Here is a 16,096-nt window from a genome sequence, read left to right on the forward strand (position 1 = left end):
CAGTGAGAGACTCCATCTCAAAAAAAAGAAATGCAATTATACCTTCCTCATGCTAAATATTCCATAAATATGGTTCTAAATGGACTTACTAAAAAAATTGGTAAAATAAATGATACTAATTTAACTATAGAGCTTGACCAAAACAAACAAAAAAATATATATTCAAAGAAAGCCTAGGTGCTTCTTCCTAGTTTGCAAGTCCAGCTTAATCTAAATGGTAATCATGATTCTTGAAATATGGCTTAGCTTTAGGGACTCATTTAAAATACATGATATGAGGCACCATCCTTTTTATTTTAGATTTATTCTACAATATACCTTCAGATATAATTTTAGACCTATAAATGGTAAGAGGATATCCTGAAATCACTGCAAGCAAAGAAGGAAGATATAAAATCATCAGTTGAGTGCCTGCTATTTTAGGTACTTTCACTTCCTAAAGTGCTCAAAATGAGCTTGTGAAGTATTTTCCTCAGTCATTTTACAGATGAGGAAGCTGAGGCTCAGGGCTACTACGAATTTACCCAATGTCACATAGCTGAAATTCAGACCTAAACTAGGTTACCTTCAAAACCTGAACTCTTTCCCACTGCCCCATGTAGAATCCCAGGAACATCAAGATCACTGACTGTTACCTCATAAAAACTCATTTTAAGAACTGAACTTTTATCTTTATTTGGTGGCTGGCACTTTGTAATTGTAATTCTGCCCTCACTATAAAACTTCAATGAGGACATTTTCTCCACAGCTTTTCATTTCTCCTCTCAAGAAAGTGAACTGAAGCACCTAGATTTAAGTGAATTTTCAAGTATGTCTGCAAAACATGTACAGAGAGGTAAAACTTGCTTTTTGATTCAGATAATTGCACTAATCAAACGCAAAATGACTATTTACAGCAGAACTCTGTATAAAACTAGTTAATCTTGACCCTATCCACAATAATTAGTCATTGAGGGTCCTTATTCTAATAAGTGGAGGTGAAAACGCCCATTATTTCAGGCTTTAAGTCAACTAGCTTTCTAATATTGATTTATGGTATCATTAAGACTGTCACAGTAGTCAAACAGGTTCTGCCACTTGTTTTATCAGTCACGTTTACTTTTTGGAAGTGACAGATTATAAGTGCCCTAAAGAGAAGGACTTTGCCTTGTATAACTCTCTATCTTCCCTAGGGCCTCAAGCTTAGTGTTTGGCACAGAGTAGGTATGTAGTGGCACCTGCTGAATATGCTGCTCACTCAGTAACTTTGTCAAATCAATGCACGTATGTTCAAGATTGGTTCCACAGCACAGTCTCAAGGGCACTGGAAATGTGAGGATATGCTATACCACTACGTTGGCTATGAGGGGCACCTGCTGGCACCAGGGAGAAGTGCAGATTTAGCCTTTAACAAGAGACAAGAGTAAGTTAATAGTAGGCACTAATGTAATTCCGAGGATCTAAACATTTAACTAAAAACTGACAGAGATAAACAAAAACTGCCACTAACAGACATCATGAAACTTTTTTTTCTTTTACATGGTTCCATAATGTAGTGCAATACCTTTCATTGTTTTGCAGAGGGTAATGCCAGCACTCCTGCAGGACTGGCACTGCAGTTTAAATTTCAGGTCCAGTAAAGACATGAAATAAATAATTGTGTGGAAGTGACACTGTGGCTTCCTTCTCTTCTGTCTGTAAACACAGACTGGTTTTCTGGGAAGAGGGAAGAAGGTTGCTTCTGCTTTATTTTCACATCTGTAATTTTAATATGCCTTTAAAAAATCCAGGTTATGGAAAACCATAAAGACAGAAGAAACATTAGGAGATGCTTATTCACATTGTAAAGGGATAAATTCTCCATAGGGTTTCATTAAATACTGAACTCCCCTAAGTCAGTGAATTTGGGACTTGATTTAAATGCAGCTTTTCAGGAATACATTTCTTATGTAAAGTGAGGTGCACCCATATATTCATCTCAACTCTCCTCCAAGGACAATCCAGCATTTTGCTTCCATTCACAGGACAGGGGAAACAGTTAGTACTTATTAAAGAAGTCAGCGGCCCCTCTTGGACTGCCCTCCTCACCTATCTCAGGAGCCAAGGCTGTGAGGAATCCAAACAACAAAGACCCACCTGCAGCCACAGTCCTTCTACTCTCCACCAACAAGTCTCCTTCTACAACCAGAAATTTGCTTCACCTCCGTCCAGAAAAATGTGAATCGGGAACAGTGTGTATGAGATTTGGAGGCTGCACTGGCCACAAATCCGGCCTATGGCAGACGGAGAAATTCAGAGAAACCGCCTCAACGGCTTCTCGCAGCTAAGCTATTTCATTTCTGCACTGGTTACAAGGTGAAGAAGAACCCCCTCCTTCACCCCTAAACAATGATGCTCATCAACAGCAAAGGGGCCCAACTGCTAGCTGTGCAAAAAATATGGAAACCGGGCCCCATCTCTGTGCGGAGTAATGTTCCTTGGTAAAATCGCCTTTTCCCATAGAGCAAAAATAGGTGTTTGAAGAACTTACTCCCATGATTCGGCAGTCAAGGAGATGCACAGTAGAGGATCAAAAAGCTGACAACTTGACCTCCCCTGGGTCACTTCCAGGGAAGGGCGGCTTCACCGCTCAAACCAGCTGGCCAAGTTGCGTATGCTCTTGGGCCGGTCCCCAGCCCTCTGGACAGCCTGGCAGACCCGGCACCAAGGCTCGTCCCAGAAGGAGGTGATGTGGACAGCGTACCTCCGGCGCCAGTGGAAGTAGCGGCGATAGACCGCGGGGTTGCGGTCTAGGAAAAGCAGGTACGAGGCCAGGGAGGAGGCACTTGGGAAGTCGTCCACATGGATGAAGGCGCTGCGGGGCATGAAGCGCTCGTAGTTGGCACGGTCGGGGCCCAACACCACCGGCACTGCCCCAGCGAGCAACGCGTTGCGCCAGAGCTTCTCGGTGATATAATCCAGGTGCTGCGAGTTCTCGAAAGCCAGGTAGAACTTGTAGCGGGCCACTGTGTGCAGGAGCCCAATTTCGGGCACCGGCTGCCCGGGCCCGCCCCGGCCGAATACGTCCACAGCCACGTGTTGGCTCAGCTGGTGGTAGTAGCGGACCCGGGCTTGGCGCTCGTCCCAGTGGCTCACCACCCATGCCACTAGCCCCTGTTTCCGCGACAGTAGCGGGGCCAGGCCTGACGGCTGGTCGCTGGGGTGGCTCCTGGGGTAGAGGTAGCCATAAGGCACGAAGATGTCCGAGTCTGCCCTGTAGGAGAGCGTCCAGTTGAAGAGGTTACTTGCCAGGTTTCGCAGCCCTGGGGAGTGCGAGGGCGACTCGAAGTTCATCCAAACCCAGCGCTGGCCTGGGGGCCTGGGGCTGGAGGTCGCCAGGGCTTCTGCCGCCGCCGCTGCCTCCTCGTCGTCCAACACTCGCAGTTCCACCTCCTCGGCACTGCGCGCCTGGACGCCCCAGGGCGGGGGCCAGTCGGGGGGTCCGTTCACAAGGTCGCGGTGGTGGAAAAGCACGGCCTGAGCCTCTCCGTAGGACGCGCGGTCGGTGAGCAAGCGGCAGCCGCTAATGTTGAAGCGCAGCCGGCAATCGGGGGGCGGCCTCGCGGCATTGCCGCGCCCCCCGAAGGGCTCCCACCACAGCAGCACGCCCACCGGTCGCGGCGGGGTTGGCGACGCCCAGGGCAGAGGCGGCAGCTGCCCCCAGCAGGCATAGGTGATCAGCGCCGTACACATCAAGCCGGCGGCTGCCAGCGCCCAGACGGTCCAAGGCAGCAGCCCCGGGCCTTCGGCGCCACCCGGCGCCGCCGCCCGCCGCGCCGCCGCCGCCGCCGCCGCCGCCGGTGAACCCCACGGCGCCCCCATGGCGAGAACCGGCAGAGCTGCCTCCGCTCGCCACGCGTCCGTAGGCGTGGAGGAGCGGCACCGGCTCTCATGCTGCAGCTGCGATTCCAGCCGTCGCTGCAGCTTGCCGCTGACCCGGGAATGGAAGGGGGCGGTCCCGGAATCCAACCGCAGGCCCAGCCCCGCTCCTCCCAAGTGCCGGGCGGGGCGAGCCGCCAGGGCAAGGTGAGCTGGCCAGGACGCCCAACCGGGCGCCGCCCGTCCCTTTCCTCCACTGCGCCCGGGGCCCAGCCAGCCCGACCAGGCCCCAGGAGCCTCCTGCGGCGCCTCCGCCCACTCCTCCCAGCCCGCGCCCGAGGGCTCCCGGGCCGCGCCCCACAGGCGCCTCATCCACTACTCCTATTCTCTCTCAGCTGATCTGGTTTCCCTCTGCGCGCGCCCACCGCCCCGCCCCTCGCTCACGGTGGCCCGAACCCTCGCCTTCCAGAGGGAAGGCCCGGTTCATCCCTGGGAAGGTACAGGGGGCTCGAGACCTTCCAAAGCAGCTGCCGCGCAGGAGCAGGCGGTGGAACAGACGGAAGGCGGACCCGGCGCCGCAGGACGGAGGATCCGCGTCGGCTTCCTGCCGTTGGGCCTAGCCACCCGCCAGCGACGCCCGCCGGAGGGAGGGCTTGAGGGAGGGAGGGAGTCAAGAGGCCGGGGGAATGTGCGAGGAGAGGCTCGGCCACCGCGTCGGTGGCCAGGACCTCGTGGCCCGCCGAGATGGGCGGATTGTGGAGGCAGCCCCCAGCGGCGCGGCCTTCAGAGTCTGTGCATTTCGTGAAACTTAAGCTTTCAATATGAGTGCTCATAAGAACATTCCCTTTGCCTGCCAGCCTAGTAAAGGATAGAGAACAAAATGTTTTCTTAGCAATCAAAACATGTTCTTTCCTTTGGTTCCCTAACAAATAAGTCTGACTTACCGGCTCATAGTAGTATTGCTTGTACCAAGACGCACAGGACTCATAAACCAAAGATGAAGATGTGGCCGCCCGAGGCCCTTGTCGTCAAGGAATTTATTGTCCGTTCAGTGAGATGGCTGAATGAGCATCACTATTAATTTTGCCAAGCATTTAAACAATGTCTGCACCCATGAAAGTTATGTAAAATACTTTGGATGATAAAAATGATGACGAAGATAAATATTCGAGCACCCAAGTTAAGGCTTTGGAAGAGGAGGCAGTTTTAAGAGAAGTTTTAGTAGATCACAACTGTGCATCAGTGGAGTCCCACTGATATTAGGGGAGAGATACAGTGCTGGGAATGGGGCAATCCTGTCAGGTGTTTTTGATGTTATGCCTACAGAAAATAAATTTGGGTTAGCCATATGAATTTATTACTAAGAATGTTTTCATTAAAAATCAAGTATAGGCCGGGCACGGTGTCTCACGCCTATAGTCCCAGCACTTTGGGAAGCCGAGGCAGGCGGATCCCAAGGTCAGGAGATCGAGACCATCCTCACTAACACGGTGAAACCCCGTCTCTGACAAAAATACAAAAAATTAGCCGGATGTGGTGGCGGGCGCCTGTAGTCCCAGCTACTCGGGAAGCTGAGGCAGGAAAATGGCGTCAACCCAGGAGGCGGAGCTTGCAATGAGCTGAGATCGCGCCACTGCACCCCAGCAGCCTGGGCAACAAAGCGAGACTCCGTCTCAAAAAAAAAAGAAAAGAAAAGAAAAAAATCAAGTATACAGCGTAAAAGCTTCTATAAAAGTGGCTTCAAGTGGCTCTTTCTGCAGGGCCACTGCCTCAGTTTGGAGACTAGATGGAGGGTGTTAGGTGTTCTGGCTAGGCCCATCAACCTAGTGACGTTTCCTCCTACACAGTAAAACCTTTCATAATGCTTCGGGGTTTTTTTGTTTGTTTGAAAACAGAAATTAGAAATCAAATATTTTATTTGAAATTAGACATTTCAGTGAGTTTTCCACTCTTACTTTTAATTAAAAGAAAAAGCTATAAATGCACAAATAACTTGTTTCAACCAAATAAAGGAAAAAGTGTATTGGCTTCTCTTTTTATGCAGTTCAGGAATCCAGGCATTTATTCACGTTCTTCTCCCACTTCAGTTAAATGAGACATCACAGATAGAGCCTAACATTTTGTCTGGCACATGGCCGGTAGGCATTTGGGAAATACTACCCTGCTTGATTGCTTCCTTCCTCCACTCCCGTTTTTCTCTTAAGCCTCTGAATGTTCCAATTAAGCCATCTTTTTACCTGAAGAATGCCCGAGGTCTCGTGCATATCAATTTTCTTTGTGCCCTCTTACCTCGGTAAGGTTGAGACCACAAACTGCCCCTACAGTACCCTTATTTGGTGTGGGAGGAGCAGATACTAGGCAGTAAGGTGTGGCTGGATCAATGGAAACCAGTCATGACTTCGCAGACTGCTGGTTGAAGATCATACGTGATCATTGTGCATCTCATACATGCACAACATTCACAGGGGACTGGATTGTTGTTCTTTTAAAAGAGCCATTGGTAGAGTAGTGGGGAAGGAAAGGGAGGAAAGGAGTTATGGGAAATTAATAAATTTGCTCACTTATTTATTTAACAAATTGGGAAACAAATGGAAAACACTGTTGCTACCTTCAAAAATCTACGAAAGAAACAGATAGTGGAGAGGTAAGGGATCATGGAAGGCTTTGAGAAGCTGGCTCCTGCAATAATTAGAAATCATGACAATGCAGAGGAAGAGGGCTGAGGTGTTAGTTCCCACAGAGGGAGCAGCACTGCAGAGGCCAGGGAGGGAAGACTGGGACAGTAGGCGAGGAATTACTAGGGAATAGTTTGGCAAAGGAGTTGGGGTTTATCCTGCAGGCTGTCAAGAAAGTCCTTAGAAGGCTTTAACAAAGGAAGGAAGCGATATTCATTTTTAAAACAAATTCTTATTGTTATTATGTATGAGGAGGGTGACTATATGGATGGGGACATGGAGGGGGTCTGCGAAACGCTGACTGTGTTTGTTAATGTAGGCTCTGGTTAATGGGTGTGTTTGGTTAAGGAAATTCATCAAACTGTATGCTTACATATGTACTTTTATCGGTGGATATTATACTTTAGAAAAAAGTTTCTAAGAAAAAATTATGTCATTAGTAAAGAGTTCGGTAAAAACAAGGTAAGAGTAGGGGTGTGATGTTCAGTTGGAAAGTTATTGCTGTAATTCAGATGTGAAATAAAAAGGGCCTGAACTGACACAGTAGCTGTGAGGATGAGCAAGAAAATGAAAGGAGGATAGATTCAGAGAGATTTAGGAGACTGGTTCCTTTCTCCAGGAAGTCTTTCTGGATACCCACAAACATATATCCAGGGTAGTTTACATGGCCCTCCTGTGCACTGTCACACGTGCTGCATCATGGGACATCCAGAGATCATGACTGTTTCATTCAAAACTCCATCCTGAGCACTCACCATGGAACCAGGTATCTAGTAGTGTTCATCATCTCAATGAATATTTGTTGAACGAATGTATGCCCTTAATGTATTACCGAAATTATCTGTTGGTATCTCTTTCCCCACTACACAACGGGAAGGCATCCGGAGATCTTGGCTATGTGAATGACTTGCTATGACCTTGAAATGTCCCTTAAGCTTTCAGTGGAAAATATTGTACATGTATTAAGCATAGTCCTGGCGACAAGCATCAGAAATGATATCAAATTAGGCTGCTCTCACTGGCCAAACCCGGAACAAGTGTCATTCTTGAAGCAATCACTGTGGTCAGGGAATGGGTACTCTCTCTTTTTTTTTTTTTTTTTTTTGAGACGGAGTCTCGCTCTGTAGCCCAGGCTGGAGTGCAGTGGCTGGATCTCAGCTCACTGCAAGCTCCGCCTCCCGGGTTTACGCCATTCTCCTGCCTCAGCCTCCCGAGTAGCTGGGACTACAGGCGCCCGCCACCACGCCTGGCTAGTTTTTTTTTTTTTAATAGAGACGGGGTTTCACCGTGTTAGCCAGGATGGTCTCGATCTCCTGACCTCGTGATCCGCCCCTCTCGGCCTCCCAAAGTACTGGGATTACAGGCTTGAGCCACCACGCCCGGCCGGGTACTCTCTTTAGACCCTCCTCTGGAGCTAGAATCAGTCCCATCTGAATAACAGATGTGGAATAATCTGTTATTCTTGAATAACAGTGCAGGGAGAGAAGTGACCCAAAAGCAAAAATGAGGTGGTGTTACCTGAAAAAGAGGGAAAGAATGCTAGTGGGCAAAACATGTCTGCTACCCACGTGGAAGGAGATATTACTATTCCTATAATGAAGAGGCTGTACTAAATGAACTCTAAATCATCTTAGATTTAGAACATGAAAGAAGAGTCCATGATTCTTTTACATTTGGTGACAACAAATGATTCTTTGTGCATTTAAGGGCCTCTCAGTTTCCACAAAATATTGCACAGAAATAACTGGCTTTCAGTAGCAAGCATGAAGATGAGATCAGGCATGGAGAAGGGTCTTTGGACCCTGAAGTTTGCAAAAGTAGTGTAGAAGAAAGCTCCATAATTCAAGACTCAATTTATGACACTGAATGAGCAATAAACTCACAACATGCCAAAAGTGACCTATTAGTTTCCAAAATGTTATATTGGACAGAATTCTTTGGGAGCAAGAACCAGACCAACTGTGGTTCCTAAAATTCGAACTCATTCGTTATTCTTTCTCAAGGAAATAGTTCATTTGATAATAAGACTATCCTAGTTCATTTAAAGCCTCTCCCAGTATTACTCACCAGAGACGGATTTGATGTTTCCTATGGAAGCCCCAGAATAGGTTCTGACTGCCTGGCTTTCCAGGTGGAGCCAAGCTCTGTCAGCATAAACTCCCTGAGATTCAGGCTGCCCTCAAATGGGTTGTTACCCTTGGTTGGATCTGAGATCTCTGTGTCTGAACATTGGCCTGCTAAGTATGTTTTAAATTTCCTTCCTTGAAGAGAGAAAAAAGCAATTGAGTCTCTTTCTACATTGTGTACTTACCAGGAAACGCTGAGGGCGTCAGTGAGCAGGTGTGGTTGGAATGGCTAATCTATGTGCAAATAGGTGGAGACAGTTTCCTTTGTCAGGAACAATTGTTTAACCATGCATAATTGGACAGATAAGTATGGAATGGACTGTAGGTTAAAAATCAAAAATTGTGTACAATCAACGACATCCACAATCTATTGTTCATTGTCCTGCTAAATCCTTTATAGCAAAATAAAACTGCTGGGAGCGGTGGCTCACACCTCTAATCCCAGGACTTTGAGAGGCCGAGGCGGGCAGATCACACAAGGTCAGGAGTTAGAGACCAGCCTGGCCAACATGGTGAAAACCCATCTCTACTAAAAGCACACACACAAAAAAAAATTAGCTGGACGTGGTGGCGCATGCCTGCAGTTCCAGCTAGTCAGGAGGCTGAGGCATGAGAATCGCTAGAACCTGGGAGGCGGAGGTTGCAGTGAGCCAAGATCATGCTACTGCACACCAGCCTGACTCTGTCTCAAAAAAAAAGGAAGAAAAATAAACCTAACACAAATTTATAAGTGCTTTTCTTTTTATCACACTTTTCTTTTTATCTAAGTGTGAAAATGTACAGACCCTAAAAGAAATTGTTATAGTCAGTCAATATGGCAATTTGTTATATTTACACTAACGTGTTGTACTTTTTATGCACTCAAGTTCTTCCTGTACACTTACTTGACAGAATAGGAAATGCAAGAATTGTGGATGCTCAGAAAAATGGACATAGTGAATTTTTGGTTAAAATCAGAAATGCAGTCGTCCCTCCATATCCATTTGCACAGAAAGAACTGGCGTTCAGTTGCAAGCATGAAGATGAGATCAGACATGGAGAAGGGTCTTTGGACACTCAAGGTTGCAAAAGTAGTGTAGAAGAAAGCTCCATGGATATCAAAATCTATAGATGCTCATATCCCTTATATAAAATGGTATAGTATTTGTATATAACCTGCACAATCCTCCAGTGTACTTTAAATAATCTCTAGATTACTTTATAATACCTAATAAAATGTAAATGCTATGTAAATAGTTGTTACACTCTATTGTTTAAGGAACAATGACCAAAAACAAAAAGGTGTGTACATGTTCAGTACAGACGGAACCATCCTTTTTTTTCCCGAATGTTTTCAATCCAAGTTTTTTTGAATCCAAGGATATGGAACACACAGATATGGAGGCTGACTGTAATTTCATTATATTCTAAATATTTCAAGATTTTACCCTACATTCTCGTTGTTAAACTACCTTTTCCTAAAATAGAGTTTATTTTCAGTCATGTGGAAAAAATTATAGAATACAAGGTTTACACAAAATAAAATTATTTTGACATTCAGATAAACATGTTAACATCACACAGTGCAATGCCTAGCACATGCCTGACAAATATTTAATACATATTTATTAAATAAATTAATAAATGAATGAATGAATGAATGAACATCACTATTTATTTTACATTTCTTGAGGCACTAATGAAACAATGTAATTCCTGCACTTATGAAGATTTATATGAAAGAATCTGGACTATAAAATAATGATTAAGATAAATATTATGGTACCGAAGTATAGGGTAAAAATGGTTAAGTATCACATCGGCCTCTCCAGATCTCATCCAGATTCACCAACACTGTTCCTTGCCACCATCCCAAATCTACTTGAATCCTCAAATGAGTTAGCACAAATCCTGTACAGTTTCAGAAATTCAAATATATGTGGTCTGGGCTTACTGTGGTACCTGTTCTCAGTAAGGTACATGGCTGCACCCTAACTCAAGGTAGCTGGAGTTTAACTCAGAGAGGTAGACCAACTCTCTTCAGATGGAGGAAGGGATCTTGAGTACCCTCTTCCTCCTCTTTTCTGGTCTCATTTCTTACACAGACCCAGGATGTGCTTCATGGAAGAAAACAGAGAAATGATGTCTTTTCCTACAGGTAAGGTAATTCTTTGACCACACCAACAACCAATTAGCATAGAACAGTGGTTCTAACTGGGCTGCTTACATTCCTTCCTGTAATTCTTCCTCTAAAAGGGCCTGGGGCACTTGTAATATTAAGAAATACTTGTTGGATGGAAGTGGACAAAATTAGGGACATACAGTAGATTTTTGACAAGTATAGAAAATGAAAGGGTAAATGCATGCTGCTTATGTTACAAGGAAGAAAACATTCCTGAAGTCAGACAGCCAATTTTATGGTTCCAGATCATGCTTTCTGTGGCCAAATAAACCACAGCCCAGAAGTCTTGCACAATGTATAAGGATGAAATCACATTAATAATGCTGGCTATAATAAGATTAAATTTAACCACCCCAAAGAAGATGTTTGCTCTGTATTTAATCTTAGTAATGTTTAGTGCAAGTCAATAAACTTTTGGTCTTGGGCTGGGGGAGGGAGGGACAGAGAGAGAGAGAGACAGACAGACAGAGAGAGAGAGAGAGACATAACTGCATTGCAGGAATAACTGTTCTGGCAGCACCACCGGGCACTGCATGAACGGATAGCCTCTTTCTTGAGTAAGCTCACTGTTCAAACAGTTAGTTTCCTGGATCATCCAAGGCAGCAGGGAAATAGCGGCAAGCCTTCAATGAAAAACGTAGATGCATTCTGACCACCCATTCTCTGAGCCCACGTGTCATCATTTCCACCACTGAATAGCTGTTTAGCTTCCTTGGCTCCTTTGAAGCTCTCCCATTTCCCGATTCACAGTCTGAGAAATACTGATGAAGGTTGCTAGTAGAGATTTTGACATGATGACCCCAGTATTTGCTGAGTTACTTAAAAATATACAATATTTAGGTTTCATTTACTTTTATATAAAAGTAAATTAGCAGGCTTATAGTGCTATTTTCAAAGTGTTTCCAAGCAATACAGGACTGAGAATTGTTCTGTGTTGATATTTGTAGGGGTACATTAGGGTCAGATCTTATTTGGGCTTACAAATCTGCAAAAGCTGTAACTTCATTCAGTAACATTTATTGAATGCCAATTAGGTGCCAGGCATATGAGGTGTAACTGAACAAACAAAAAATATCTGCCCTTGTGGGACATGCTAGCTATCAAACTCAACCCACCCATTTTAATTATAACTTCAAAGCAATTCCACACCTGAGTCCACAGGTTGATGTCAGAAGTTGTGATTGTGTTAGACTTTCAGTAACACTGACCAGTTGCCTTTTGAAATCGTATTTCCTTGATTGCCTTATCAATTCATCCTTTATGACTTCTGTATTGATCAAGTGTCATTGTCAGAGTAAAAAATTAGACACTTGTCTTTGCAACTTTCTTATCCCCATTTACCATTTGTTAGGCAAGGCTTTTCAGAATGTAAAAAAAAAAGAAAAGAAAAATTCAAGTTAAAGGGAAGCAAATTTCCTTCCGGGGAAGGAGGTAGACATGAGTCCCTCCATCCAATCTTTTCCACTCTCTCTCCTTTAGTTATGGAGGCATGATGTGGAATCATAAATTAGAAAGAAGCTATTTAGCCCACAAACATGTGCTCCAAGCAAGAACTGTAATTAAGTCAGATAAAACTAAAGGTAGCTGTATCAGGATTTTTTTGGTTACGAACAGCACATATAGAGAAAACCACCCATCACAAGCCCTGCTCTCTAGACACAATGTTCAGCAGATCTCTAGAACTTATTCACCTTGCACAACTGAAATTTTATGCTTTTTGACTAGCAATTCCCCCATTCTCCCCAGCAGTCCCCAACCCCAGCCCCTGGCAACTACTCTGCTCCCAAATGTTTTGACTGCTGTAGATACCACATATAAGTGGAATCATGCAGTATTTGTCCTTCTGGAACTGATTTATTACATTCAGTGTAATGTTCTCCAGGTTCATCCATGTTAACTTCCAATCCCCCGTCTCTCTCTCTCTCTCTCTCTCTCTCTCTCTCTCTCTCTCTGTATGTGTGTGTGTGTGTGTGTGCATGTGTGTGCATGTGTGTGTGTTTTGATAGGAGCTGAAACATTCTGGAAACTAAAGAGGCATAGTTCTTAAATGGACTATGTTGACGACAAAATTGATCACCCTATTTTCATCCAAAGTCCTATTGATTTCTTCCTTCCAGAGTGTAAACTTGCAGATTTCTGTCAGGATTAGGGAGAGAGTAATCTAGGCTATGAAGAATGCATAAGGGGTTTTGTATGTGTTGTATGGGAGGAGGTGGAAATACTCGTTAAAATGCCAAGTGTAGAAAAATTGGATACAAATGAATGCTAATCAATAAGACTGAGGTTAAGTAAATTTTGGTATAGCCATATCATGACATATAACCTATAAAATCGTAATTTAGACAAATATTTCACATAGGAAAATGATCATAATGTATGGCTAAGTGAAAAAACGAGGGCTATAAAATGTATATAATATGATAGCACTTTTATTAAAACCAAAAACCTCTTCATTTTATAATTTCTATCTCTATAAATATTTCAGTTGTAAGATAAAGGATGTGTTAATAAGATAAACCATAGGATACAGCTCTTTAAAATAAGATTAAAAGTTGTCTTAAAAAAAAAACTGTCCCAACAGATGCAGCTGTAAGAAAATAGTTTTCCCAATCAATTTGTTTTTTTATTTTCTACTTTTAATCTGTGTACTTCAAAGATGCTTTTGCCATGACTATTTGGCCAAATTAATTAGTGGGCTGTGGTCGGGCATGGTGGCTCATGCCTGTAATCCCAGCACTTTGGGAGGCCAACGCAGTTGGATTGCTGGAGCCCAGGAGTTTGAGACCGGCCTGTGCGACATGGTAAAATCTCATCTCTACTAAAAATACAAAAATTAGCTGGGCATGGTGGTGCATGCCTGTAATCCCAACTACCTGTAGGACTGAGGCAGGAGGATCGCTTGAGCCCAAGAACCTGAGGCTGCAGTGAGCCGTGATTGCGCCAGTGTCCTCCAGCCAAGGCGACAAAGTAAGAGAAAAAAAAGCAGGCTGTAAGCCCTTATGACACCAAGTTATCCAGTATCTGCACTGACTGTTTCTGGCATAAATTGAGGAAACTCCGAGGAAACGGAAACTGAGGACCCTAAGACAGAAACAGAAACTGAGACAGAAATAGAAATTAAGGGCCCTGAAATTCAAGGACCCTGGAGCCAGGAGGCAGATAAAATGAAAAGGGAAAGTGAGCAAGTTGCAAACATATTTGGAAAAAACAGCATTTTTGTTTTATTCCAGATCACAGTAGGAGTGTTTCTAGGGTATTACATCATTAAGTATGAAAATGACTGTTGGCTTAAGATTGCTGTATATTTTTATAATTTTAAAGAAACCTCCTTGTAATCCTGCTTTATTAAGAGAAATACTTATTGAGTTAAGAAGCAAAACAATTGCATCATATTATATAATAACTTTAAAAATCATCTCCTATTTTAGGCATTTTAGGTGGTTTCAGTTATTCACTATTATAAATAATTCCTGTATGTGAATCCAGTTGGGAAAATATGCAGTGGGGCAATGAAGAACAGAATTCAACTACAAAAGGAAACAGGTCCCCAGAGTGGAATAAGAATGAAACTTTAACACGGAAACAGTGCCATGAGAACAACTCTAAGTAGTATTAGAGGATGGTCAGAAAAGGAGAGACCAATTCAGAGCACCCAGCCCAGGCAGCAAATCGGAAAATAAATGACAGGGAGCTTGTTTATTGGCAGGAATATAGTAGAAGTGAGAAAGGAAACCCCTGAGCATGTTTATAAAGTCATACTGGGAACTCAAGTAAGAACAGGATATCATTTCCAATGGATTAACAAAAGTCCCTCACCCATTGCACTTTCTGTGTGACATCCTAACATACACGCAATGAGGTTGGGGGTAAGAACTTTTAGAAGCTTAAGATTTTAGATTTCTACAAATAGTAAATGCTTTGCCCTAACTCTAGGCAGTTTTGGGTGTTATATTTCTTGACCAATTTCAGATGTAATCCCTCAGTTTTAGGCATTGCCCTGCAACACTGGTTTGAAGTAGCCAGTGATGAAAAAGTTCCATAAACAAGTGGCTGGAATTGGCTTACATGTAGGATCTCATCTAGCAGGCAGTAACTAAATGGAAATTTTTATATTAAATCTGGAAAGGTTTGGATCTTGACTCAAGATTACTGACTGTTTCCCAGTGTAAATATTTTTAAGTAGGGAAGGGACATAGTCAACAAATTTGTTGACTAGATTTGTTACATTAGAAACAATTATGAACTTGGGAACAGGGAACTGAAGGAAGTTTTATGAGCTGAGCCTAGAGAGGAAGGAGAATGAAAAGTGTATAACCAGAATACTAGAAAAAAATAACTTTGTAAGGGGTAGGGGCTGGGAGTGTAAACAAATCACAGCAGTGTTAAGGGGTAGGGGCTGGGAGTGTAAACAAATCACTGCAGTTATGTATAAAATGAAAAATCAAAAAAACCCAAATATTAAAAAAAAGAGTAATAAATAAGTTTAGAACAAATATATAAATAATTTATGTAATTATTTAACATGATATTTTAATGAATGGGGCACTATGTAATTCAATAGTTGTTTCTGGAAATAGAATTACAGATGAATTTTTTTTCCGTTACATATCTTCATTTTCCAATATGACTTCAACAAATGGTGGAAAGGGAAGGAGTTTTTTTCTTCTTTTTAACTTGGCAGTATTATTTAAATACTTTTTTTTTCTTTTTGAGACAGAGTCTCACTCTTTCACTCAGGCTGGAGTGCAGTGGTATGATCTTGGCTCACTACAAAGTAGTGGGATTACAAGAGTGTGCCACCATGCCTGGCTAAGTTTTGTATTTTTAGTAGAGATAGGGTTTCACCATTTTGGCCAGGCTGGTCTTGAACTCTTGATCTCAAGTGATCGGCCTGCCTTGGCATTCCAAAGTGCTGGGATTACAGGTGTGAACCACCGTGCCTGGCCTAAATACTTTCCTTTTTTTTAGATCTTACCATAAATTTCCTGGCTCCTTACTATTTAGTGAACAAGTTCTAGAGAAATGATTAGCTCTATCAAGGTTAGCATAAAAATGTTTGTCTCTGAGTCGCAGACTTTTCTTCTGTCATTCATTTACTCACCATTATCTGTATCTGATTTAGTTCTGTTTTTAAAAAATGGGCTAACACATTACGCTGTAGTAAAGGGTTAAGGCTTATAATGTTTGCCTTGAAGTAAATACTCAGTAAACGTGTCTGTGTTTCATCATGATTTCACATATTTAATGAAATAAGCTGAATTAGAAGCCAAATGAATTCTAACTGTGACAAATAAAAA

The 16,096-nt window shown here is 43.3% G+C and overlaps 1 protein-coding gene across 1 annotated transcript; it reads right to left on the bottom strand.

Annotated features, from left to right (window-relative positions):
* On the bottom strand, window positions 1–4,544 carry FUT4 (fucosyltransferase 4). Its single transcript, XM_017882018.1, has one exon. It carries the CDS (start codon window positions 4,207–4,209, stop codon window positions 2,602–2,604), a length of 1,608 nt encoding a protein of 535 aa, XP_017737507.1. The 5' UTR covers window positions 4,210–4,544; the 3' UTR covers window positions 1–2,601.
* Between the last annotated feature and the right edge of the window lie 11,552 nt (window positions 4,545–16,096).

This window comes from Rhinopithecus bieti, unplaced genomic scaffold, assembly GCF_001698545.2.
Source record: "Rhinopithecus bieti isolate Rb0 unplaced genomic scaffold, ASM169854v2 scaffold_12653, whole genome shotgun sequence".
Lineage (NCBI taxonomy): Eukaryota > Metazoa > Chordata > Mammalia > Primates > Cercopithecidae > Rhinopithecus > Rhinopithecus bieti.

Excerpts from the sequence above, each read along its gene's own strand:
- FUT4 (XM_017882018.1), bottom strand. The coding sequence starts at position 4,209 with ATGAGGCGCCTGTGGGGCGCGGCCCGGGAGCCCTCGGGCGCGGGCTGG.